Raw genomic sequence first — 25,834 nt, 5'->3', positions numbered from 1 at the left:
CACCGCTCCTCAAAATCCACCTCGCTTAACAACTTGTTTTGGAGGGGGGGGTAGATGTCGGGGTGCGACAAGGAGGATACCTACGGAGCTCTATAAGGCGGCAGGAGGCTCATGATGACATAAGGGGGCGTTTGTTCAAAAAAAGGTAGAGAACCACTGCTTTAATAGATACGCCAACTGATAGCTGAGCAGGCAATACTACTGACTTGGATGTAGGATACCGGGGTTTGAATCCTGGCAGGAGTTGTAACAACATTGTCATTTAGCCCATAGGCTAACTTTTATTTTTAAAAATTTAAATAAATATTTTTAATAAGTGGTGCTTGTGCTTTGGCGTATCCTAGTGGTGATACGTGGTTATAGTGCAACTGAAAACTGACTTGCACAGTGTGCCCACCAAAAAATTATTTTGCCAGCCATCTCTGGTGAAGAGTTAGATTAGTGAAATAGATTTTAAAACTGTTACAGAGTTTATGCATTTATGTTTGTGATAGTGTGTTGTGCGTGACAATTGCCAAATTCTTTTTCTAATAACAGTAGTAACCATTGCTCACTGTAGAGGAGGTGATTAGGATTTTTGATGAACCAAGGTATGTGCTTATTTTAAAGGTATCTTCAGTTTCATTCATGCATTGGAAATTTAAAAAAAAATGCAAAAAAACCAAAAACAAGAACTAATAGATGTGAATTTGTTTGCATATTTTTCACAGTGAACCTTTAAATAAAAGTATATTTTACCTCTACATGGGTGTATTGTTTTATTTTCCTCTCACATCTTGTCTCATCTGAGGATTGGCTGCCAAACCTTTAGGCAATGCAAGGGTCGACTCCTAAATCAAAATTACACCTTCAAATAGTTCAATAAGTGCTTCTCCTCCCTCTCATCTCCATTAAGAGGTTAGAACAGTCAATAGGTCCTGCTGAATACTGGAAACTGACCTTATTGATTTTACCAACAGAGAAGGAAGGCAGCCATTAACTGTGCACTTCCTATGGCCTTGTGAATGGCTAAAACTGCTGAAAAACATAACGGCATTATACGCAGATTTTTTTCAATTTCAGATCTTGCTTGATTGCTCAGTCATATCATTGAAACTCTAAACTCGTCATATTTCATTATTTAATTCAGTGCATGCTTTGGTAATCACATAAAGAGGCAGATGTATCTAGAAATATGTGTTCATTAATGCTGTCTTTATGTCAGAAAAAATACTCCGGACACACAGAGATTTGTTTTCTTTTTTTATATAAAAAAGGGATATAGAGTATTTCGTTTGACATCAACAAACCTCTCAATTTACACAGCAACAGAAGCCATAGAATCACACTGTAACTTCAGAGGCACAAAAACAGGAAACTTTTAACTACTTCAGGTTGCACATTTGTCATTTTTGAAAATGTCTGTTACAGGATCATCCTTAAGGTTAATGAATTTTGTGACAATTAACTCAAGATGCACAGGAAGAGAGGAAGGAGGAGGAGGTGAAGTGAAGAAGAGGGGTCCAGCCACAGAATGGACAACATTCAGAGAAACATTAAAAAAAAAAAAAAAAAAAAAAGAAAAGGAGTGAGAGGGCAGGGAGAGGTGGGTGGTGCATGAGGGGTGGGGAACAACAGCACACAGTCCTAGAGGACCACACCAAAACAAAAACAGAGACATGGAGAAGAGCGTCCGCTTCTCACACGGAGCTCGTTTTATCATTCTCATCTGGTGAGCAGCCCGGTTACAAACTCTTCGCATTTTTATGTCAAAGACGTTTGCGTTGGACTCTATTACTATTTTTTTTTTACATATATTTCTAGTTTTTTTCTTTACAAGTGTTTATTTTCTACATTTGTTTATCACAAAAAACACGACTTTTTAACAAATGCATAAAAAACAGTTACATAACGACTTGTTCATGATGTTGACATTTGACCAGAACTGTTACTATGGATTTATTGCTTTGTACACTGAGTAATGTTTGGTGCCACCTGCGTACAGCGAGTCCACACTGGAAACTCACATAGTTTGACTTTCTGCTAAAAACCAATTCTGCTCTACACCTTTGGTTAATTGTGCAAAGAAATTGAAGCATAAGTAACAGTTTCTGAGACAAAGACGAAGAAATCTGAAATAAATGTTAAAAGAAAAACATAAAAAAGACACATAGTTCACTTTGATCCATGCATAAATACACATCCACACACATCTATATTGTGAAGTGCTGAATTAAAGTCTCCACAGACAAGTGACAAATTAAACAAACTTGGCCCCCTTCAGACCTTGTCATAGTAAGTGCAGAATGAGGACATAACTGATTCGGGGGATGCAGTGTGTTTACTTGTATTTGATTTTAGGAGCCATGCACACTTTCTGTCACCAGACTCCGTTAAGTAAAGGCAGAGCTTCACTTTACACATTAACAGACCAAAAAATAGCAGTTTGTCCACTTTGCACAAACTTGTGATTGCCCATTCTTCCGTAGCTTCTCTTGAACTGTAAATAGAAATCTCCTGTTTTGGTGAATGCAAAGTCTAGACATATGTAAACTTTCAAATACTTACTAGGGAATGTTCACTTCATCATCCTCCATGTTTGATATTTTACATCTGTCAACCTGTACAGTTTTACCATGTACATTCAAATTTATTCATCCCATAAACGTCTATTATGTACTTTTTAAAATATTCTCTATCTTTCATATTTTCTGCTATAATATCATAAAGACTCTGATACTGATCAGGTTAATTTTTACTTTCCCATAGTTTTTGCATTGCACAAACCCCTCTTAAGGTGGTATATGACTGAGTTTCTATCTAAGTTTAATCTCTAAATTCTCATACATATTTACTGAGAATCTCTAGTTATTTCTTATTTTTGTTTCATGTAAGACACATCTTTTGACAATGCATTGGTACAGCTAGATTTTTAGTGGCTTGACAGTAATGTAAAATAATAACGGTGAGAATGGCTTTACTCCTGCACTACGCTGTGGGATGGGCTGCAAATGCAAGAGTCCCACTTTCAGCTGCAGAGGTGGTATGAAACAGATCATACGTAGCGAACATCGGAAAGACTTTTTACCAGGTATGCAACGCAACTAAATGATCACAGCGCATCAAAAGTCAATATGCCACTCGCCAAACCTCTACGCCAGGCCACTTATAACATTAAGGACTTAAAGATTTGATCACACAAAAGCCTGTGATAACATAAAAATAATAAATAAATGAACAAAGAAAAAAAGAAAACATCATGTTGTGCATTTACACACTACTCTGAGTGCATTCAGGGGAGATACAGTACAATCTATATCAATAGAGTGTCTAGTTTCTGCTTACAATGCTGTGCAGTGACATATTTATACACTGTAATGGCTGGTTTGTACGATGTTGTACTGTAACAAGAACCATATAATTTGATAAATAAGGGGTTGGTTCTGATGGGCTGTATCTATGTAATCCTACAGGCTTCAGAGCCATCAAGAAGCCTTGGCTGATGACATGGAAATGTTCACATTTACACACAATTGCACTCCAAATAAGTATACCTATTATCCATATGCATAATAATACATTTACAGACTGCCAATTCGATATGTGTGACACCTTCATGAATTTAATCTTTTAATAATTTTTATATATCTTTACGTTGATAATTTTTTAGATTTTTTTTTTTTTTAGAATTTGTGCAAATAATACAACAATGGATTGTAGTTGTTCTTTTTCTCGTTTGTTGATATTCTTCATGACTAAACTGATTCACAATCAATAAAATAAGCCTACTCATGTATCAGTGATGTGTGTGTTTGGTCTAAGAGTATCCCTCCTCCTGCCTGTACCCATATCCTCCTCCCTGTGCTTCTTCTTGGACGTACTCCTCGGTTTTCTCCCAGCTCGCTGCCCAGCCGCCGTTCACCTGCGTGGTTGCCCCATACGACTTGGCTGGACCTCCAAAAGCACCGTAGCTCTCGGTGATGTCGCCCGTCTCTTCCGCCAGCTCGTCCTCGTCAATGAAGCCGCACTTCTCCTCGCTGGTCAGTTCTGGGTCGGCCCAGGGCTGCTTTTCACCAGAAGCAAAGATGCCGTAAAACACTACGCCTCCATAATGCACCAAGGAGGCTATCAGGAACACATACTGCCATTCTTCTCGAGTCTGGAGAAGGAAGAGAAAACAATCAGTCATTGGTGTTTTTTAATCTGTAACAAGAAGCATCAGGTGGAAGGGAAGTTCTTCATAAATATGTAAATAATAAACATGCAGCTGGATATTGTTTTTGACTTTGTACTGTGAGAGTCAGTTGAAGCTTTTACATAACAGCAGTTTTATGACTTAGTTTGTCACATGTGTCTTGTGTGTGTGTGTGTGTGTGTGTGTGTGTTTGCGTATTAGGTGTTGGTCTTTATATTCACAACCTATTCCATTACTTTTTGTTGTGTCTTTTTATTCAGTGTCACTTTAACTTGGGTTAAACCCTAACCCTAACTTGCTTTTTTTGTCTATTCTCTCTTATTTGTTGTTTTTTTCTTCTTTTTTCTGTCCAATTTTGTAAATACACTGTTGCCCATAAAGTTGGAATATTTTTACAATGTGACAATGAGATTTATGAGAACTCCCTCCTGGACCACCTCCACAATCGTTGGACTTGGTCAAAAAGGGACCAAAGACATTTCTATTTAGACAGGCTTTTCATGGCCCACCATGATGTTCTGCTCTACATGTAGTACTTTATTTTTTAATATAGAAATGTATTTTTTTTAATGAAGGACTTTCTTTTCTCTGTAGCACTTTGAGATTCTGTTGGATGAAAAGTGCTTTTTAAATGCCATTTCTTCTTTTTCTTCTTCTTCTTCTTCTTCTTATTATTATTATTGACAGATACAGTGTACCTGGAACTCAGTAGTCATTGCAACTGGTCAAAGGTGATGTGTAAGAAGTAAAAAGAGGAATGTTTGAAATTATTCCATCTTTATGAGAAACAGTGAATTTGTAGGAGACAGAATAGTCTTATGATGGAAAGTTGATGCAATATGTGCTCTATAAATAAAGTGTTACATATTAAATCCTCTAGAACTGTACTTTAAACAGTAGTGACTATCATTAACGCCTATATTTGCAAAGATATCAGACCTGTATGTGTGGCTAAACATAAAGGAAATGAAAAGTCATGACATGATGTTAAGAAAAAAACATGGCAGAATTCCTAAAACTGAGATCATATAATAGAGGACAGATGTTTTGAAAATGAAACATATCATCTGTTTATTGATCAAGGTCCATTATGTTTCCTTTAAGACCTATTTGACATGAATGAAATGATGCTCACTGCTCATCTATTCTATCTTTAATATATTTACCTTGTTTTTCGTCATGGCACCAACAATGAGCGGACACACCATTCCAGACAGAGTACCCACTCCATTGGATATGCCCATAAGGATACTGGCGTAGCGTGGAGCAATATCCAGGTGATTGACATTGAAGCCTGTCAAAGCAAAAAAAAAAATAATAATAATAATAATAAAAACAGCTGAGAAATGTTACTATTGCAAATGATGGCAGGGCCAGACTTTTAGAGTTGAATTATAAATAGAAAGACATTCATTCATTGGATGTATTAAGTAACAGCAGCAACAGATTCAGGACACAGTTGTAGATAAAAGCAGCCCAAATGGTGACCATCTTGTTGCAGAAATAGGCAGTAAGTCTCCACACACTCTCCTCCTCCCCCACTCCAACTGGATGAATGAGTAAGTGTCCTCACTTGCTGCTGCACACTGCCTGCTGGCAAACCCCCCGAGACAGTGAGCGCTGAATTATTAAACACTCCAGGAGAAAGCTCAGGAACAATAAGAAAGAAACTGATTTTGCCCACAGTCTCCGACCCCTGATAGAAAAGATGTGAACTATGTGCATCATTAACAGAATCCAAGTCCCATCGTGTGGTTATCTGTTGAATGGATCGAGCTAAAAGATCCAATCTGTCCCTCTGAATTCAGGATACAGACATTACATCCCCTCTGATCTCTGTTACTGGCATGATTTTCCTACTTCTACATGCATGATGAGAAAAATAGAGGACATTTTGACATGTGAAAATGACAAAAGTATTGCATTTCATTTTCAGGCTCCGGTTTTTTTGCATGTGGCTGATCATTACCTGTGCTTCAACTACTATGGCAAGTTGTTCCATATGTGTTGTGAAAAAATAGATTATTGGGTGCAAATATGAATATACAGTCCACACTGTTTAATGCACAAGCGAAATGCCAAAGAAAACACTATCAAATGTTGTAATCTTAAATTATAACAGGAAATGCAAGTAAGCAGTAGCCTAGTCTGTACCATAGCAGGAGATGCAAAACACTTTGGGCTTGTCATCAAGACCCAGTGGTAATTTTCTTTTAACACAACTTGGATCAAAACACCAGAAACATAGAATGGAGTATCACATTAAGGAGTAAACTGCACTATTGTCTGCCTTTGTGAACACATACTTCAAGTGATAATGTAAGAGAAAAGCTATTAAAATAATTCCCCCGATTAGCACATTTGTACAGGAAGTAACTGGGACATAAATATAATTTGCATCATTCCTGGAGAAAACTGTTACACTTATGAAAGTTAATCTGTTTTTCTGTTCATCCTCCTTTATGGTAATGTTATGGTAAGGTCGGTCTTTCCAGGTCTACTTGAACTTCCTTTGTAAGAAATGAAACAAAACAGCACCCCATTATTATTAATTTACTTATGAATGAATTAGTTATTAGGGTGGTAAAAACTATTGTTCCTAGGGTCCACCCAAAAACAGGCAAGCCTTTCAGACATTACTGACAACAAAATGAAAAACCATATGCATATATACCAATTAATATCACAAAAGCATTCAAACATTTCATCATTGCCAATAACTAATAAATAAGAAGTAAATTATATACAGTTTGACCTGTGTGTTTTTTGCTTCTACCAACCTGATATAGCAAATCCACTGAAGCCCACGGCCAGAACCAGGAAGGAGATCGCCACTCCTTTGCTGTGGGAATATCCCACCACCAGCAGTAATGTGGCCTCCATGCCAAATCCTAACAGAGACAGACAGCCGGTCAGACACACACAGAAACACAAAAGCCCCACGGGCTGTTGGCCATCATGGTGCCAATTGAATTAGGGATGATTCATGGTCTGTACTCAATTACGTAAGTGACAGATATGAAATCCATGCACAGTCACAATCAATGTACTGAAAAAAATCATTATATCTCCTCATATTTATTCATCTAAACTTGGAAACTATAAAACCATAACCTCATTTGTCTTATAAACCCTTCTGCACCAAACAAAAAAACAACAGTATAGATCCAACACCCTGTATTTGTGCAGAGAGAGGTGTGAAAATGAGATTTCATCCTCAGTTCAGACTTCTCACCTCCACAGTTCATGATTTTCCTGACAGTGGTAGTTGACAGGATGTTCCTGCTGCGTAGGTAGTCAGCCAGTTGGCCGCCGATGGGCACAATAATGGTCATTACCAAATGGGGCAGAGCAGATAGTACACCAACCTACAACCACATACAGAAAACAACATCAGAATCAGAATCAGCTTTATTGGTCAAGTATGTGAACACATACAAGAAATTTGGCTTTGGTTTGTCTTTGCTCACGACGTACAATTTCAACGTAAACCCAAGCACACTTAAACATAGACCTAATATAAACAAACATTCAACTAGAGACAAGGACAACAATGAGTTGAGATTTACTGTGGATTTATAGTGTAATATGTAGAGTGCAAATTGGAGTTTTCAAACAGTGAGTGGATGTCTACAGGGAAAAATAACATGTAGCATGTGTTACAAGATGTGTTTCATGACTTGTCCCAAAATATAATGCAAAATGTCGGACTGTGATGTTACTAAATGTTGGCTTCCCATCATTAGATCTTTTTTAAATGTCACGTTAGGTAAAATTATTCTCCTGACTGGTAACCTTCACTAAACACAACAATAATCACAGTACGTTCTTTGCAAACGTATGCATCCTTGTTATTTAAACTGTTATCAGTTCATTAAAACATCAGGCCACCAGTTTCACTGTCATTGATTTTACTATTGAATCATTCCAATTGTCACGTGTTTGGCTCTAAAACCTCTGTGAACCACACCTATCTACTGTATGTGTGTGTTTTTTTCCATAGGGATGCAGATGTATGACTTATTTATCACACATTTTATGCATTTTGTTCATATAATTTGCTGACCTTGCTGATCTCAAACCCAAACACTTCCTCAAAGTATGCAGGCTGGCTGATGAGCAGCAGGTAAAATGTCCAGCTCCTGCAGAAGTTGGCTACGATGATTGCATAGACAGGCATAGAGGTGAAGAACTTTCTCCAGGGGGTCTTGAATTTCTAAAAGAGACAATCACCGGTCTTCATTAAATCTTATAATTAAAGCCAAATATGTATATGTGACAAAAGATAAAGGCACCCTTTAACACATGTTAATTAAAAAACAAAACAAAGCATACCGGGTGATATAAGTGATATTTTGTTTTAATGGAGGGTATCTCCTCACCTCAGCAGGGCCCATTAACTTGGCACTCTCTCCAATGCTCTCCTCTATGTAGCAGCGTTCCTCATCACTGATGGACGGATGTTCAGCAGGGCTCTCATAAGACACTAAGATCCAGAACATGTACCAGAAGATGCCAAAGCATCCTGCACATCACAGACAGAGTTTGAATCAGAACTTAATTACAAAATGAACTGCTGCAGCTAATTTGGACCACAGCAATAAATACACACACAGTGTTTGGCAGCCTGATCTTTCCGAAATGCCTGAGAGAATAAAACCCAGACAGGAGAGCTAACTGTATCCAGTCCAAAGAGAAAGATGGGTGGAGAATTTATTGACACACCAAAACATTGGAGGGAGAAAATCAATATAGTCTCCCCGGATGAATCCATTTGACTTTCACTGGACTCACTGCAAGTCAAACTCCTGCTTCAGAACATTGCAGCTGAACATATTAAGAGATTTCCACATGTATGTCATTATTTCTCATCCAGTAAAAAGAGTCCATCTGTAAATATCCTGCATGCATTCAGTCTCACCATAAACATAGAAGACTGAGGACCAGCCGGAATACTGAACCAGGATCCCGGCCAGAGGCATCGCGATCACAGCACCAGCATAAGAACCTGAATAGAGAGAGAAATGGGTCAGATAAGCTCGACATATTACCTAAAAAGAAACCAGGCTTATCTCTGCTGACAAAAGGCAGTTTGCATGAAAAATAAGCATTTACCACAGAAAGAGATGGTGGCCAGACGACTCCTTTCCAGTGGAGGAGCCCACTTACTCCAGATGCCATGACAGGCCGGGTAGGTCACTCCCTAAATACACCACAGAGCAAAAAACACAGTGATCCTCTTCAGATTCAAGGGTGTGCAACAATCCATGAGAAAATGAAGAATTTAGATGTGAGCCAAAGATCTGCTACATAATAACTAACAAAATTAACATTTTCACCCATGTAATTAACATGATCAAATTACATGGTGCCATGAGCAAAGAGGATGTGATGAGCTGTTCATGGAGCAAAGCAGTCCTGTAGCCATTAAATGTTCATCAGTCACTAATTTGAACAAAGCATGGTTGATGTTAAAATACAGCCTGCACCAATTTTCTCTGGAGGGAAATCATGCATGGATCCTGTTCTTATCAGGACTGTAGCCTTTAAGATCTAAAGTAACCAATGTATATCCTTTAGGTGCATCTAAGACAACTGAGTCAGTAGGGCTACATTACATTCTAAGATGCATTTATACGATTAGCTGTAGCATCTATGATATGTATTTTTTTTTTTTTTACACAGAAAACAAGTCAGGTCTTACTATAGCTGATGTTTGAGTTTCATGTTTCACTATACAGTCAGAAGACTGGTGTACATTTCCGTATCAGCATTTTCCTTTCTGTACACAAGCACTTTACTGTTGTGTATCCAGAATACAAAGCATGACAGCACAAAAGCAGCAGAATATCCCACAAACACTCAGCTGTAGTGGATTAGATCAATAAAGCCCAGCTCACATTTCAGACTAAATATCCAGGGCATGGTACAGTCCTTCTTTGCTCCCATTAAGTGTAAAAATTACTGAAATCCAATACATATTTGTAGCTTACTGTATGGATTATGGCACACCCCTGTCTATTTATACCCAGAAAACTCCTCATACATGTTCTGCCAGTGGTATAAAAATACATCTATGTTTATTCATGATCATATCAAATCCATCAATCAACATGAATATTACCTAAAAGAACAATGAGTCAATGTGTTGTGATGTATGCTAGCATACCATTTTTATGATAAATTCTCAAGATGCTGTGCTCTTACCTCCACCAGTCCTTGTAATATCCTGACAAAAATCACACACCCATAATGGACTCGAGCAGCCGAAGGAATGAACATGTTGAGAGTTGAGGTTAGGACTATGGCTGCACCAAATACCCTGGAAAAAAACAAATGTATTTTTAACATTTTACATAAAACTGACATTAGTATTATGACGTTTCAACATTTTTAGGCCATAATATCAAGGACAGTGCATGAATGAAATATACTCTTCCAGTTAGGGTAGTATTTTGGGAATAATATTTTATACTGCCATTGAATATTATCCTACAAGGTCATTTCTGTTTCTCTTTTGGTTTGCTTTAAGTGGAACTTAACCTGTTACATTTCCAATCCCTGTGTATTATGATAATCATTGACTCATCTTGTATTCTGGCTTCTGATTGGCTCTCATCAGAAATATACCCAAATACTCATGTGTCTACCAACCATTTAGACTTGTTTATTCTTTAATAAATATGGCATCCACAAAGAACCACACTGAATTATATTTCTGTAATAATAAGGTTGACATTTGTCAAATCACTGTCTTAATTTACTCTTGGTTGTTGTTGGTTTAATCCCGGTTGTTAATTTGTGACATTTTAAAGGCAGATGCTTGTAATCATAAATTAATATTAACCCTTTCATGCATGAATTAATAGAACTTTAATCAAGATTTTTTTTTTTTCTTGAGTGTTTTTATTCCTCTTTAGGCATTAAAAAACAATGCAATTGAAAAAAAAAATGTATGAACTTATTTTTCATGGAGCTGCAAAAATGCTCACTAAACTGGACACCATACATTTAATTTTTGAAGCAAAGAAACATGTATTTGTGGATCTACTGTCTGAAAACATGTTTAATGCTGCTAATCTGATGTTTTGTCACATTTTAACATACTCTAATACTAGTTATTACTCACTTCATGGAGATAATATGCAAAAAAAACCAACACTTTTTTGTTAGAAAAAAACCCTGTTTATTACAGTCTAATAACAATATCAAACAATTTTTTACACTTAAACATGTCACTGCAGATCAAGTTTATCAAGAACAGCTAATTTACAATAACCGTATGAATGTCAGTGTATGGGATGATGCATCAGTGTCCACTGTGTTGGTTGATATGGGACTAAAACAACAAAACCCATGAATATACAAATGAACAACTATAGAATAACTGTCCACTATAGCGACCAGTATGCATGAAAGGGTTAATAAGTAGGATTTTTTCTTTCTTATAGATGACAAAATAATAAAACTGCGCATCAATAGCCCATGCCTAATGTATATTCATCCATTTTTCTCTATGGAAATACCCGCAGTAGACCACGCCGTCCATCTAGACTAAGCCATTTCTCATTTCCGTCACGTCCTCGCGCCTTTCTTGTGCGCACGCGGGGGGCAAGCCCTAATCCGGCTGAGACCACTGTCGGGCACGAGACCAGTTGATTCGTTTACATCCTCGTGCCAATCAAAATGGCGGAATCAAACAATAGCCTGAGGTGAAACTAAAAAAAAAAACAATAAAACAAAACAAAAAACAAAAACAAAACAGCAACCCAGGTAAGCAAGGCACATTCATACCTGCCATAGGCGCCTTTTTTTTTTTTTTTTTTTTTAAATTTTAGAATATATTTTATTAGCCCATAGCCTATTTATGCCGTTTATCTTTGTTTGATGATATGTGTATCCGAAATCCTGATCTGTTCTGGAGCACTGATGATGACAAGATGAAATGGTTGTTTAGTTGTAATGTATATAAATGAGCATTATTTGTTTGTAAAACCTGGAAAAAAGGTGCAGATGTGTTTGTTTAAATAGGTCAGTATTTTGCTTTGTTCATATCTATTGTGCCTATTGTCTGGTGTTTGATTTTTGGTTTGTATTTTTGGTGTCTTATAAGCCCATATAAGGGCTGGGCATGTTTTTTTTATGCAAGACACAATAATAAAAACATTCATTCATTCATTCATTCATTCATTCATTCATATGCCATATATATTGAATCATTTTAAAGATTCAGCTTCATGACGTTAACATTTTTTTTAAATGAGCTTGAACTTAACCCTTTCATGCATACTGGTCACTACAGTGGACAGTTCTTCTCCAGCTGTTCTCTTGTATATTCATAGATTTTGTTGTTTTAGTTCCATATCAGCCAACACAGTGGACACTGATGCATCATCCCATACACTGACATTACTGTAACTTTGCTGTTCTTTATACACCTGATCTACGCTAACATGTTTGAGTGTAAATCAATAGCTTGTTATTGTTATTAGACTGTAATTTGTTGTTTTTTGCATATTATCCATAAAGTGAGTAATAACTAATATTAGAGTATGTGAAAATGTGACAAAACATCAGATTAGCAGCATTAAAAAAATTGTTTCATACTTTTCACACAGCACATCAGTAAATACATGTTTCTTTGTCTCAAAAATTAAATGCATGATGTCCAAATGAGTGGATTTTTTTGCAACTCCATGAAAAATGGGTTCATAAATTTTTTTAATTGCATTGTTTTTTTCAGGCCTAAAGAGGAATAAAAACATTCAGGAAAAAAAAATCTTGGTTAGGGTCAAAAAACAGTATTCAAAATCTCTCTGACGGAACATTTTAAAGACAATTTGACCCAAATTTTTACTTATAAATTCATTTTTGCTTTAGTTGGACCACAAAGGGATCATCCAAAACAAGGAGCTACTTCATATTGAAATAAACATTGGAATGGCAATCAAATATCGTACGCTTTCTGACGGGACATTACTGTGTTTTGACCCATTAAGGTTCTCATAATTCACAGGTGTTAAACATGCGGCCCGGGGGCCAAAACCGGCTCGCCAAAGGGTCCAATCCGGCCCCTGGGATGAATTTAAGAAATGCAGAAATTACACTGACGATATTAACAATCAATCACGTTAGAATCACTTTAGGTCAATTCAATCTCAGGTGGGTCAGAACCAGTAAAATACTATCTTAATAACCTATAAATAATGAAAACTACAAATTTTTCTCTTTGTTGTGTAAAAAAAAGTAAAATTACACAAAAATGTTTATGAAGTATGTGGAATTTTAACAATATTCTGTCTGTTACTAAATGTTTTGTGTATTTGTAGATCCACTGTGATCTGTAAGTTGTGATGCGTATGTATGAATGATAAACTAAGGAGTAATATTGTTCAAATGGCATTGATTTTTGTTAAGAATTTTCAGGTTGTTCATATTTGTTCATGTTATGTTCAAATATGGTTCGTAGATGTAAACATTTTCATTACAAAATTAGACTTTTTTCACTCAAAAACAGAGAAAAAACTTTGAAGTTGTCATTATTTATAAGTTCTTATCCTATTATTTATGTTATTTTACTGGTCCGGCCCACTTTAGATCATATTAGGCTGTATGTGGCCCTTGAACTAAAATGAGTTTGACACCCCTGTCATAATTCATGCATGAAAGGGTTAAAACCCTTCTTACACCTGTATTTATTTCCAGAAATAACCTATAGGCTGTTTTATATGTTTTAGTACAAGGCCTATAGGATGTTTAACGCAGTAATAATGAGTGACGCATTGTTAGGTGAATAAAAGCCTTTGGCGTCAGGGCAGGGTCTGGTCTCCATGCCCTCAGACGGAGACAGATTAGACCCGTCTGCCCCCAGGGAGCTCATTAACAGGTGGCACAGAGCCCTGACACCGGGAGCGGCAGGCCTGGCAGCCCGGTGCCCTCCCTGCAGCTCCGAACACTTCAGAGCAGCTGATCTAGCCCAGCCGCCTGTCTGCTGCCTTTATGTGGCCTCGCTGAGACCAGAACCGGGACTCTGAGCCCAGTTCTTAAACCGCACAGATGACGCATGCGCATATGGCCTCGGCTGCTTTCCAGTGCGCTTATAGGCCCCATCCTGAATGATCATGCAGTCCCACGAGCTGTTGTTGTTGTTTTTTTTTTTTTCGTTTCCCAACTGTTGTATAAAATGCATAAAAATGAAATTAAAATGAAATTAATTCAATGGGAGTGGAGAATCACGCCATCTCTTTTGTTATTGGCTTAAAAGGCCAAAAATGATGAAACCACAGCACCATGTCTGGCAGATGAGTCGCTGAGTTATATTTATGGTAATTGATGGGGAGTGCCGCCTACCTGTTTGCTGCCAGCCTGGAGGATATGTATCCTCCTGGGATTTGTGTCACGATGTAGCCCCAGAAAAATGATCCGTGAATCATTCCCACTGTCTCCGGATCCCAGTTGAACTTGGCTTTCTGTTAGATAATATGATAAATGAAAGAATTAGAATTAGAAAACTGAATATTCTGATGAAGCAAACTTATGCCATTATTCAGAAATGAACGAAAAACATGTATATTCTGCATCTAAAGGCAGACCTGTGTATTAAAAACCTAAACCTTTTGTGTCGATTAGATTATTCTATTCTGTTCACTAAAATAATGTATCTATAAAGACGAAGGTGAACAATAATACTTCTGTGTGTATTTTTTTTTCTTACTTTTTAATTTAACCCTTTAATGCATAGTGATCACTACAGTAGACAGTTATTCTACAGCTGTTCTCTTGTGTATTCGTGGATTGTGTTGTTATAGTTCCTTATCAGCCGACACAGTGGACACTTATGCATCATCCCATACACTGCAATTCATACCATTACTGTAACGTTGCTGTTCTTGATAAACCTGATCTGCAATAACATATTTGAGTGTAAATCAGTTGTTATTATTAGACAAAAAGTTTTGGGTTTTTTTTGCATATTATCTCCATGAAGTGAGTAATAACTAGCATTAGAATATGTTAAAATGTGATAAAACATCAGATTAGCAGCATTAAAATGTTTTTATTTCATTGTTTTCATCTCACTTTCTGATATTGGGTTTTAAACACGTTTCTTTACTTCAAAAATTAAATGCATGGACATTATGTAACTTCATGAAAAGAAAAAAAAAAACTCGATCACATTGTTTTTTTCATGTCTAAGGAGGAATAAAAACACTCAAGAAAAAAATCTTGACGAAGGTTGTCATAATTCATGCATGAAAGGGTTAAAGTGTTTTGTCTTGATGCATTAAGAATACGACTATTTTTTATGACGTATTTGGCTTATAGGGCTACGCAAATCTATGGATATAAGCACTGCAGGTTGTTTCCCTCCATTATAACAGAGACTCTAAATTCACAGTGTCAGACACATCCGATTAAAATATAGGCTATGCATTTTGCTTTTGCAGAATTGTTGCAAAAAGAACATTTAACGAGAATGTTCTCCTCGTGTGCATCATCTGTCAATGTGATGCATTTTTAATAAAGTATGTTACACCCTTATATTTTTACATAGCCTAAATTCAACTGTATTACAATGACAGTAGACAAACATTTGTTTAATTATTTTAAATCAGCCCATAGGAAATATTGTGCAAAAAATGGCTGGTCAGAAAAACATGACAGTTTCTGTTCTGCACTGATGAGCTGGATATGTTTAAGGTATGTAATCGGTCTAATATACCAATCAGAAAAAAGACATGGAAATAAAACACACTTGTGATTTTTGGGACAGATATTTTAAGATTTAGTAAATGAGAGGATTTATTATTAGGCCTTATAAGGGACCAGGCCTTTACTTATATCTCTGGTGCATAGGAGCTATTTTCTTTCTTTTTTTTCTTGGGGAAATAAATAAAAATGAGGTATCTTGTGTGTTGAGGTGTTCTCTACGTCGTTTTGACGTCAGCCGTGGTCTCTGTTGTTGCCACACCTCTTTGATGATGATCTTCCCGTTTTGATGGATGGTGCTGTTGTTAACCATGCCCACTATGGCCACGCCCAGGTTACACCGGATACCGAAGGAGATGCAGAAGCCCAGGCCGCTCATGATGGCGATGATGTAGCGCTGAGGCAGACCGAAGCACTTGCAGTCACACAAGGGGGGTTTCTTCTCCGCGGCCTCCCGGGGCCGTCCATCCTCCGTCAGCTCTATCACTTCCCCGGTTTTCTGTTTCCTCTCCATCACCCTGCAACATCCAGGTGAGGACACCACTGTCTGAGAGGCTCCCATAAAACCACATGAACACCTGAGATGATGAAGCCCCCAAAATCTAGAGAACCAGTAGAACCAGGTAAACACACCCAGGGGGCCCATTTGTATTTCCGTTTCAGTAATATTCAAGAACCTTAAAATGATCTCTGTGTGTATCTGAAACGTCTTCCCTCCACTTTAGAACATTCTCCTTGGTTTATGGGGCCTTTACACTGGAGATTGTCTGCCACACACTGAGCATCACGTCTACACTGTCAAACCCATGCATAATTGACAACACTAAACCAAATATCTCCAGTTGTGTGTCTGCATCCTCATGGACCAGAGCTGATTGGTGTAAACATAAAATAAAACTTCCCCTGAGAAGCAGGAGAGGTGCAAACAGTGTCCCTGTACCGCATTGCAGCAGCCCGCTCATTTTCACACTCATTAGCATTCACAGGACCGAGCAGCAGCTCAGCCTCCAGACACGTCTGTGGGCATTCCTCAAACTGCTTTTTTCTGTTTTTTTTTTTTTTTGTTTTTTTTTTTTCCTCTCAGGAAAGCCACCACACGTGTCGTATTCAAATACAATGCCCACAATGATTAAAAAAATACAAAACAGGCTATACTAATTTTGTGGTCAAATAATTGATAAAAACAACAAAGCTTATTAATAACAACAAAATAATATGAAATAAAAATGTTAATTGTGTAAATGAAGGCTTGATTTTTGTAGAGCGCTGCAAATGCAGATCTGCTGCATTTTCTTAAACAATCGAAGACACGTTTCTGTCGATCATCAAAAATATTTTTGGATGTTACTACAGTATGTAAGGAAAAATATAACACTACATGCACCATATTTCCAAAAGACTTAACGATGATTCACCGTCTAAACACGGCGTAAATCTCAAATAGCAGGTTATTTAGGCCCATAGATACAATAAATATGGACAGAAAAGATCATATAGATGCTGTCGGTGATGCTCAAAGGCCAAAATGTCAGCTTGTCAGGTTCAGGTGGTTTGTCATTATTCTGCGTTACTGGTTTTTGAGGGGAAAAAAAAGGAAACTAGCTGTAAAATATGAATGAATCCCACAAATAAATAAGCCTGTGGCCTGCGCGCCCCGTGGAACCTGTTTGCTAATGAGATTCATGAAGGCCCCGCATCACGATGGACTGTGTGCAAGCTTTCATCCAGTGGCATCTTGGTTCATCCAAACCCCTGCCAATAATGCACGCACGCACGCACACACGCACAACGCACTCACGCACACATACACACACGCACATTTGATTGCATAATTTACTTCTCAGTTCTAGAGGCGTGACTAGGAATCCTTGTAAGTTGTAAAACAATTTTGGATAGCCTCTAGACCCACTCATCTGCACCGATCTGCTCCTGAACAGCAGAATAATCACATTTTGGAGACAATCTGTGAACACAGGCCACGCACGCAGACAGACAAAAATATCATGCTCCTACCTGTACACATGACCCAGGGTCTTCCCCGCAAATTCCTTCACCCCGGCCGCGGCTCTCGACTTCACTGACTCCATATCCAGTTTCTGTGTTTTGGCCTATTTCACAATAATATTTACTGCTTAATCGTCATGTTACGGCACAGGATGGCCGACTGCAGCGGCAACAAGGAAAACAACAAACCAAGTTATGATACAAAAATGTGAGTCCAGGGAAGAGGCGATCCAACAGACGACTGTATCTTTCACAGTGCAATAACGAAAAGCCCTCGGTTTAACGGGGAATCAAACGAGCTGCGCGCCTTCGTCCACCTCCAGCTCCTCTCCTGCCTGGTGTACAGTAGCCGCGTCAAGTGCCATCACGACGGAAACGAAAAGCTGTGAAATTGATCGCCGTCGCTGATCAGTATCAGCCTCGACTAAATTACAAGACAGGAGAGCAGATGAAGGGTGAAATAAAATAGGGGGGGAAAAACATGCAAACTATAGCAGGCAGAAGTGGGTGTTTGGAGTAGCGTGGATAAATCAAAGAGGGAGTGAGGCTGTATCGTGTCTCCTGTGGTGAGCGCAGGTTCATCTGACGTCGTGTTCAGCACCGAGGTCAGCGACAGCAGCTCCGCGTCCAACATCTGGCCACATGCTCAGCGCAAATAAAGGCCACACACTAAATATACAACATTAAGGCGCACATTTATTCTCATTCCAGGAGCTATTGTAGTAAACAGGCCTATTTGAGAGGAAGGACAGAGAAGGTTTCAACTTTAGTATTAATGACGCGTACAAAAAAGATGTTTGTGTATGCTGCAGTTTCATTTAGAACATATTTATTTGGGATTTTTGGGATTAAAAAAGTATGCAAAATAAAATCAGGAACGGCAAATATGAAAGCTGCAGTTCTCCCGAGGGCGGTGCTATGGAAACCAAATGAGAGGGAGTGGGTTTCTCCTCCAACAAGCTCTTTTCCTCAGCGTAGGAATACATCAATAATTCAAGAGTCTCCCCTATTTTAATTCCCTGACATGCATACCTTTTCACATAACAATCCTATTTTTGGACAACGATTTTTTTTTGTGTTTGTTTCTTGGAAGGGTGTGTGAGGGATATCAGTGGTTATATTACTCTAAAGCATTTGCAGACTACATTAATAAACAACAACTATTATTATGATTATTAATGTTATTATTGTCAATGTTCTTATTACTATTTTTTTTAAAAAAATGTTTCAGTTCTGCAATTAGACAAAAGAGATCAGAAACCATCGCTGGCTCCTGTCTCTTTCCATTTGTGGGTATTGTGCGTCACCTGGTGGTCATAAATATCCCTGCATCCACTTCAGTGAACAGTTCTGTTTTGTTGTGTTTTACAATAGTTTTCACACTCAGTCCCATGGTTAATTTGCAGATTTCTTAAAATTTCTTATCTTAAAAACGCCTTAACACATTGAGGAATCTCAAAACGCTTCATTTTTGCTCCAAAAGTGACTGATGTAGCATTTATAAGTTAAGTTTTCTCTTCTTTAAATCCACTTAGTCACTTAATGTTCAATGAATGTCAAAATACAAAAAAAAACTTGAATCATAAGAGAATGACTATATTACTATTTTTACATATTTTATGGTGCATTGCAAAATGAAAGAAAAAAAAACCCAGTGCCTCTAACAGTAGGCTACATATTGTCATACTAAACAAAGGCACTAGATAAGATTTTCTGCGTTATGTTTCGTAACAGTTCTGTAAAATACTATTGTTAGTGTGCACTTTTTATTTCCAGTGCAGTAAATGAACACATTACAGTACAGTCACACTAGAAGTCTTCTGTAGCCCTTACAGCCCTACAACTTTACCTCAAGATTTAGTGTCAAACATTATAAATTAACTTCATATTGACACAAAAATTCTTCTATGCACTTAGAAATACAACAGTCTGTTCCTTATGTTGCTGGGCCCATGACAGAGTCAGAAAAAAAGCATCTGGAGAAGGTTTGGATCTGTTGTTTTGCCTGTCAATACTGTTGATCCACTACTGAATTTGGTCATTGACAATAATAGTTGCATTCTTAGGTCACTTTCTCCCAAGAGCCACTATGATTGACTTCATGTTATACAGTAACAGTAGAAATTCTGTTACTACAGCTGTGTTTGACCTATAAATGTGTACATTTCAAGGTAAATACGACCATATCTGTACAGATGGTAACAACGTCCCAAACAAAATACTCAAACTTGCTGTGTAAATCAGAATAATCTGTTTTGCATTTAATTAGAGATGTGTGTCAAAATGCAACATATTTCCATCTACAGTGTCCACATTTTTTGTAGACTTTAAACTGAAAGTCAAATGTTTTGAACACAAGATCTCATTGTGTATTACATTTGCTGTAGCTATGCATAATTCTACTGGTGGTGAATGATGACTCAGTTATTCATTCATTTTGGATGAAGCGGTGAATGAAAGCATTTGTATCACAGTATTTTAAGTATTAGTATAAGTATTAGTATTTAAGTAACAGTATTTTATTGTATTTTTTGAGTTTACATATAATGTTGAATCATCAAAACTGTATGGCAAGACATGTAAGACAAATATAAAAAATATTAAAATGATGACAAAAACAGTATGTGAAGCCTTAAACATACTTTATTCTCCATATAATGTGAGTATTAACATATTTCTTTACAATGGGCAGCAATAAAGTTAGAATATTATTAACAAAATATGTACATAGACTTACTAATGCATGCCAAATTAACAAAATCAGACAAAAAAGACTACTTTGCAATGCAGCACTAGCAACACATGATATGAAACAAGTTTTGAGTTTAGATATCCAATGATTTCCATTACAAAATTATCCAAAAACAAGTAAACATAGACATTTAAGGCATTGGTTTGTTGGGGACATGTCATGCATCTTGTAGGATCATACGAAGCCCTCATCTTGATCAAAATGTGAAATCTGCATGTTATTAAGCAGTGATATTGTCGATGATGTTTAATCCTGAGATATGAGTGAATCAGGCTACTTTTGACAGTAAAATACAAATTGCTGATATCTGGAATCACAAAGCTTTCAGTATGAACAGACATAACACATTGAAAGCTTTAGATAAAAACAGACACTACATCACATTAAAGCCTAAAGTAAACTATAATACAATGTTGATTTTGTCACCACCAGATAAGCAGCAGATGCTTTTAGCACTTATAGTACGAAATGAGCTTTAAAGGCTCTGCATGTCCACACAGGTGTTTTCACTTCTCCTGAATGAGTGCGTTATTTCATTCAGAGACAAGCAGAGCTGTACTGTCATGCTCTAACAACTGCAAGGAAACGTCAGTCAATCTTGGTTCGTGCAACAGTCCTGAGAAGAGATGTGTTAAGCAGAGTAAGTAAAAACACCTGCATGGGTCAACAAAGTGAGTAGAACCTTTAAGTTGAGTCTTGTAACTGTTTTGTGGTTATTCATAAGGATTAAATATACAAAATACCGTTCAGCACTGCAAGTTCATTGATAAAAAATATCTAAAAAAGATGATTATGAAATTACAGTAACCAGCCACACGGCAATAATTAATAATTAATTGCACTACAACCCATGTTTTTCCATCTACAGCGACACTTCATAACCAGCTCAAAGGGACAACTGTCCTTTATTATTGTATATCTGACATCAGGGTTAAAGCTGTATTAACCTACAGTATATTGTCTTAAATCTGTAAATATTAACACAGGTATTGTTTGTCTTCACATATGTAACACAGAGCAGTGAAGCAGACACGACTGACTCAATCACATACAAACTGATTGTATTAAAACATAAAATCCTCCAAACATTTTACTCACATTGGCTGTTTTCTTATAAATTTCACAAGTGGTCCCACAGCAAGTTGGTAAAACATACTTTAAGAAGACGGGGCATGAGCTTCTGACTATATATCACTGTTTCCCCCTCTGTTATGCATTAAACATCAGCCCCTTTTTGATTGTTGATTGTATGATGGAGGTATTTTGTTTTCAATGCACTGATAAAAAAATAGCTGCAAGTGCAAGCATAATACACTGATAAAGCAAATCAGATGATCACCTACTGTAGTCCAACTATGAATAAGAGAAACAAAACCTTAAATAGCTACCAGCAAGTGTTGCTCATTTACATCTGTCATAACTTGGGTTTTTATAGGTTTGTTAGTCTGAGTTTTTTTACATTCATAGTTAAACAGGAAATGTAACAGCATGTTCGACATCTACTTCTACAATGTGTATGACCTTTGCACCACAAAGACCCAGCATATTCAGACACTTCACAATTCACATATAGCTTCTTTCAGTCCTTCATTTTGTGATCTTTTTATAGGAATCACATGCAGATAATTCAATAAACTGATATCCAACTCTTCTTAAAGTCTTGATAATTGCTACTCACACCATATGTCACATATTTAACACTGCAGTGGCTCACTCTATCAGCATGTAAAGAAATTAAACACTAGTAAAAGAAGGCATTACTACATACAGCAGTTACAAATGTTTTGCTTCGTGAGATTACTTGGCAGCATCTTTCAACACAAGAAGCTGAGTTGAAAATTATTAGCAAAGTCAAATGTTTTTTTCTGATGTCTGATGTACACATCCTAATATAGGAGTATGTAGACATTAATGCCTAGTCAAGAAAGGAGAAGAAAATAGCGTTTTGATCCCAAAGTCATAAGTCCTCGCTCCCAGAAACCGTTTGTTTTTTTAAGGAATGAAGCAGAGGCTACAGGCACTCGGACAGTATTTCATGCTTGTCTGTTGGGGAGGTCATTTCAGAGGGAGGTTCGGTGATGAAACTGGCGCTCAGCTGGAGTTTGAGCCTCTCCACCTCGTAGTTATGCAAGTACTCTTGCGTCAGGTAGCGCTCACGTTTAATCCGTGCCTTCACATCTGACGGGACGTCCGGTATCATCCATGCCACAAAGAACTTCACCACAAACACAACATGCTGCAGAAAAGGAATAACAAGGTTTAAAAACAGAACAAATTCTAAAATTAACGATGAATGTTAATAAAGACAGAACTGGATGATTATCCAACTGAATCTGAATCAGGACATGTATGAAGTTCATATGTTTTTTACTTCTATTTCACACATAGCACACTGACAGGATACCTTCTAGCAGTCAGCTGTTCAGTCATTGAGCCTTGTTTTAGACCAAAGTGGTGCCAGGCACAACAAACCCCGCCCTTTGCACGTACAGTAGCTTATTATGGCATTGATCCAGGTGATGTCATCGTGTCTATGTGTGTGGTCATGTCAGCATATCAACTGCCTCTATACATGTGCCAAGTTTGAAGATAATTGATACAAAATTGATGTTTCTATAGACATTTGAAATTTTGCCCATTATAAGTAAATGGGAGAAGAAAAAAGATTTTAAAAATTCCTTAAAAATTTGAACTTTGACCTACTGTTCCCAAAATGTAATCAGATCTATTCTGGGTCACTGGCAATCTATAAACCCAATTTGGTATGAATGCAACTAATAGTTTTGCTGCTAGAGTGTTAGCAAACAAACAAACAAACTGAACCAAAAGCAATACCCCTTGCCTCCCCTTCAGGGGGTACTTGAAAAACTAAACATGAACACTGCATATCTTACCTCCATGATAATAATAAAGGCCATTTTAGCTGCCAGGATGTGCCAGAACTGCATTGTGTGTTTGTACTCCCTCTCGTGGCCTGGAGGGTAACGGTAGTCACGGTATCTGTACAAAGCAATAAGCAGAGGACCGTGAGATGCAGTCATTGATATTAGAGCACATTCTGACTCGTAACATCTAACATCCTGGCAATGAAAACAGCTATAATAGAAATAAAATCTCCCTCTGGTACCTGCAGGTGGTGGAGTTATCCATCCAGCTGTCATGCTCCTCTGGCATGTGGGCCTCAGGTATCTGTGAGATGTTGTAAACGGACAGGCTGTTGTTGACATAACCCCTCATGTTGGACTTTTCACTGTAGGCGTACAGGTAGACCATACGGGGAATCATGTCTGAGGTGAATGCCATGATGAAGGCCTGGGGGAAAGAAAAACACAGGACGTTAGAAAATGACAAATAAAGTTCATATAAAAAGAAGAGGTTGCATAGTCCAGACAGTAGCTGCTGGTACCAGCAGACTTCCAAATTATCATCATTCGTGGTGGAATGGAATTTGGACTTATTATCTTAATGTGGAAAAAAATCCTTCACTTTTCTCTTTCCCAGCTTGCTTTTTGGAGGGAAGTCAGTACCATAGTTTTTATGAACAGTTCCAAAGTGCCTCTCAACATTTCTCTTCTTTGGAATATTAATGATAGATTAACAGACCCGACACTTCGAATATGACATGATGAAAACACTCCTCCCCCCATTTTGCATGGAAGTCGTTTAGTACTTCAGCTCTTCCACTCATTTTTACATCTTTAGTAGATATAAACTGGAAGTCTATTTGGTTGAGCTCGCTGGAGTTTTGTAGTAGTTCACACAGTTGACTGTACGTTTGACTGTGGTGTGTGGTAACCTGTGTTAACCCCACAAATGTATTAACTCACACAAACGTAAAAAAAAAAATTGGAGCTTTTAACGTAATAATCCCACAAATGTTATAACAGTCACCTACCACAAACATACCTAATTTTTCCACAATGTGCTCCTACCCTCTCCATTGTCATCATAATCCAGACATTTTATTTACATGGTTCAAACATAGGCTTCTATTATCCTTAATGAGCATAAATGATATCCAGTTCATACTGAAGCTTTTATAATAAAACGTTTACAACATTTTTGTACATTCTGTTTTGTTCTTCCACTTGTATTTGTAATTAAACACCTATTTATCTGAAATTAGGACCAAGTGGTGTAACTGCAACATATGATCATTCTAAAAAGGCGAATATCCAAAGGACAAGAATAAATGGGAAGAAAAAGAAAGATGAATGAATATTCATGCACGCATTACTTAAATGTATGTCATGTACTAATTTATTACATTTGTGGGAAGTTATTACAATTTTGGAAACTGAAGATTTTTACCGTCCCACAAATGTAATAAATCCCCACAAAAGCAATAATTACGTTTGTGTGAAAATGAGGTATTACATTTGTGGTAGCCAACTGTTATTATGTTTGTGGGAAAGTTATTACATTTGTGGGATTACTACGTTAAAAGCTGCAAATTTTTATTACATTTCCGGTTTATTACATTTGTGGGGTTAACAGACCTGCATGTTAGAGAAAAATAGAGTTCAGACTGGATGCTTTGTACGTTAATCAAGTGTTAAATGCCATAAGGAGGATAGACGACTAATGTCTAAAAAAATGGAATGGCACGTGATCTACGTGCGCTACCTGTTCAATCTACTCGTCACTTGCAATTGACATTGTGGCACACTTGTTTTATAGTATTTCACATCTATACAATTATCTATTAATATCCAAATCGGCTCCAATTAATGTATTTCAAGCAGGTCTAAAACATGTTCGGTTACTGTCTGACTTTTAAAATTATGCTATGTGTCAGTGAATGTATCTGAGAATTTTGAGAAATATTAATAGTAATGTTCTGTTTGGTGTCACAGCATCTCACAGCAACAGAAGTTTCACAATTTTAACAGCAGATCAGTCAGGATCTCATTAATGTTGTGTGTTCTGCAGCTACTATACTCTGGGAGTGCAGGGTAAAAAGGATATATATATAAAGTATTGAAGCAGTTTGATAATTAATGATATTTGCATGGGTGTGAATCTGCTTGGCATCGCAGTTTGTACTAAATTGTAGCCTGTACAGGTGCTTTGTGCATCCCACGCAACATTTTTGTCTCATTATTGCACTTGCAAAGGCTGCCCAATCCTTTAGTGGATCTGACCCTATATGTGTAAATATGAAAAAGCATCCATTTAAAAACACACAAACTTAG

The 25,834-nt window shown here is 37.3% G+C and overlaps 2 protein-coding genes across 3 annotated transcripts in view; both read right to left on the bottom strand.

Moving 5' to 3' along the window:
- Positions 1–1,229: 1,229 nt before the first annotated feature.
- Positions 1,230–18,531, bottom strand: slc17a6b (solute carrier family 17 member 6b). Its single transcript, XM_030163441.1, has 12 exons — positions 17,897–18,531; positions 16,146–16,401; positions 14,525–14,643; positions 10,382–10,496; positions 9,290–9,377; positions 9,096–9,182; positions 8,557–8,699; positions 8,241–8,390; positions 7,410–7,542; positions 6,955–7,065; positions 5,341–5,468; positions 1,230–4,138 (listed from the first exon to the last, which is right to left on the bottom strand). The coding sequence occupies exons 1-12, from the start codon at positions 17,968–17,970 to the stop codon at positions 3,797–3,799; spliced, it is 1,746 nt and encodes a 581-aa protein (XP_030019301.1). The 5' UTR covers positions 17,971–18,531; the 3' UTR covers positions 1,230–3,796.
- A 1,981-nt stretch (positions 18,532–20,512) lies between these two features.
- ano5b (anoctamin 5b) overlaps positions 20,513–25,834 on the bottom strand; it is a 55,977-nt gene continuing 50,655 nt past the window's right edge. For both annotated transcript variants that reach the window (XM_030163439.1, XM_030163440.1), the window contains 3 exons: positions 23,767–23,951; positions 23,534–23,639; positions 20,513–22,875 (listed from right to left, as the gene is read on the bottom strand). In XM_030163439.1, the coding sequence (XP_030019299.1) occupies positions 22,651–22,875; positions 23,534–23,639; positions 23,767–23,951 (516 nt within the window). In that variant the 3' untranslated portion in view covers positions 20,513–22,650. The remainder of the gene's footprint in view (positions 22,876–23,533; positions 23,640–23,766; positions 23,952–25,834) is intronic.

The sequence above is a fragment of the Sphaeramia orbicularis genome, chromosome 3 (assembly GCF_902148855.1).
Source record: "Sphaeramia orbicularis chromosome 3, fSphaOr1.1, whole genome shotgun sequence".
Classification (NCBI taxonomy): domain Eukaryota; kingdom Metazoa; phylum Chordata; class Actinopteri; order Kurtiformes; family Apogonidae; genus Sphaeramia; species Sphaeramia orbicularis.
Note: the sequence above shows the minus strand (reverse complement) of the source record. Positions and strands in the feature narration are given on the sequence as shown.